The sequence below is a fragment of the Physcomitrium patens genome, chromosome 9 (assembly GCF_059467195.1).
Source record: "Physcomitrium patens ecotype Gransden chromosome 9, ASM5946719v1, whole genome shotgun sequence".
NCBI classification, from domain to species: Eukaryota; Viridiplantae; Streptophyta; class Bryopsida; order Funariales; family Funariaceae; genus Physcomitrium; species Physcomitrium patens.
Window position 1 is genome coordinate 12,406,442 of NC_143418.1, and position 2,494 is coordinate 12,408,935.

Below are 2,494 nucleotides of genomic sequence, written 5' to 3' on the forward strand. Positions count from 1 at the left end.
CCGTGCGACGAAAATTTCCGAAGACCCCGATCTGGTGTTCCTGATCTTTGTTAACAGTGTGATGTTCACGTCCATCGAGACCAGTCACTGCAAGTTGAGAGTCGGAGTTGTGACGCACTAGTACGCGCCGGTTATATCGCAGAAAATTCGAAGGTTCACACAACAAATGTGGTGCTAGATGACGGTGTTTTAACAATAAGATGTTCTTAATTGAAATAGTGATGTTCACAGCGTGTCATCACACGTGATGCAGCGGAACAGTTTATGATGAAAATAATGAACAATTTTCGAAGTTTCTCTTCAATCTTACACTCTTTGGATTATAACAAGACAATCCAGAAGAGGTTGGTTGAGAATCCTAAGCACTAAAATTCTGTCAAAAGACCTGATCGAATGTCGATCAGTCTTCTACTGATCACAAAAGAATCACAGTCCCACCTAAATAGAATGAATTAAAATAATTTTTTGTAGTAATATCTGAAAGTATTCATGCTAAATGAAATTGTTGTATTTGCACTCTGGCGGGAATGTAACATTGCCAGTTTTCCAATTTTTAAACCGTAGGTCGTCTTTGCAGTAGTTGTAGATCACATAGTCCCGAGAATGGCTATTCAGCTCTTCTATCTGCTTCGTAGTAAGCGAATCCTGCGCGTTCCACGAATAACTATCGGAGTTGCATTGGGAAAGGTCAGGGTTGATGCAGTTCGGTGATGGGTCTGTAAACGGATTTGTGGGACAAGCGAAGCAACCGTCTACACCGCCGAATCCCTCATATTGCAGCACAAAAGGAACGTGGCTGATGTTGAGCTCCTCCTTACCTCCCTGTGTGGCCCAACTGCTTCCATTCCACAGACTGGCAAGCACCGACATGGGTCTGACAAGGGGAAACGGCACGTCCGGCTTGTTGTGGTGGACACGTATTACCTTGTCATCAACGTACCATCTGCATCCACAATCACAAGTTACTGACTTCATTCTGACATGCTAGTGGGATTTGAGAACAGTTGCTGATTTTGACAATCGAGGCACTTACATGATGATGTGTTTGTTCCAGAGGAGGGAATACTTGTGGAAATCCGCCGCCGGATCGAATTGCAAGTAGTGACGTACTTCGCGACCTCCTTTGCCGTTCAAATAAAGATTTGTTTGAAGAGTGATTGGCTCTCCAGTGACGTTACCAAGAAATTCAAAGTCCATCTCATCGTGAGTGTCCTTGGACTTTCCATTTTCATCCACGTTGGTATGATTCTCCGGGGACGAAAACTGAGTAAGACATAAATCAACTTGCTAATGTCAAGCACTTTCATTGCAAAACACCACAATTCAATTAATCCTAGTTAATCGAGTGCATAGAATATCGTTTAGTCGGGCACTCACGTAGTAGGACATGACGAGACCGGCTGAGTCATTGGGAATCAGTTTCAAGTACATGCTCCAGAACCCGAAGACGAACCGATTCTTTGAAAGGAAGTGGCCAACTGCAAAACACAAGCCCGAATCAGTCTACGTACTCTTGACAATTCAGAGCTTCGAAGTTCGATGTTGCGTCGTTAGTTAAGTATAATGCAAAAGTAAGCTCTTGGTTTGTCACTTACAGATTTGATATGTACTGGTTATCTTCATGTCAACGTGCATCTGATCATCAGAGATGACTAAGCCACCGGGAGGATCTTTTGGAGTCCAATTGTTCATGTAGTGCATGTCCCAAGGGGCTAAATCCCATGGCTTGGATAGCCTAGGTGGTGGAGGGGGCGGTGATGGAGGTGGAGGCGGAGGCGGTGGAGGTGGAGGATTTGCCACAGCAGGGGGAGGTTGTTCTACTACTGGAGGAGGAGGACTGGATACTGGAATAGGGGAAGGTGGACTTGTTGCCGGAGGAGGAGGACTGGATACTGGAGTAGGGGGAGGTGGACTTGTTGCAGGAGGAGGAGGAGGAGGACTGGATACTGGAGTAGGGGGAGGTGGACTTGTTGCAGGAGGAGGAGGACTCGCTACTGTTGGAGGGGGAGGTGAAGGACTTGTTGCAGGAGGAGGAGGAGGACTCGCTACTGTTGGAGGGGGAGGTGAAGGACTTGTAACTGGGGGAGGAGGAGGTGGAAGACTTGTTACAAGGGGAGGGGGAGGCGGAGGAGGAGGCTTGGCAGCAGCCGGGGGAGGTCTTGATACTATGGGAGGGGGAGGTGGCGGAAGACTTGGTACAGCAGGGGGAGGTTTTGCAACTGCGGGAGGAGGAGAGGTGGGCTTAGGGGGAGGACTCTTGGGCTTAGGGGGAGGACTCTTGGGCTTAGGGGGGGGACTCTTGGGCTTAGGGGGAGGACTCTTGGGCTTAGGGGGGGGACTCTTGGGCTTAGGGGGAGGACTCTTGGGCTTAGGGGGGGGACTCTTGGGCTTAGGGGGAGGACTCTTGGGCTTAGGGGGAGGACTCTTGGGCTTAGGGGGGGGACTCTTGGGCTTAGGGGGAGGACTCTTGGGCTTAGGGGGAGGACTCTTGGGC

At 49.1% G+C, this 2,494-nt stretch overlaps 1 protein-coding gene across 1 annotated transcript; it reads right to left on the bottom strand.

Moving 5' to 3' along the window:
• Positions 1–206: 206 nt before the first annotated feature.
• Positions 207–1,277, bottom strand: LOC112287028 (xyloglucan endotransglucosylase protein 6). Its single transcript, XM_024529622.3, has 2 exons — positions 1,034–1,277; positions 207–943 (listed from the first exon to the last, which is right to left on the bottom strand). The coding sequence occupies exons 1-2, from the start codon at positions 1,195–1,197 to the stop codon at positions 493–495; spliced, it is 615 nt and encodes a 204-aa protein (XP_024385390.2). The 5' UTR covers positions 1,198–1,277; the 3' UTR covers positions 207–492.
• Between the last annotated feature and the right edge of the window lie 1,217 nt (positions 1,278–2,494).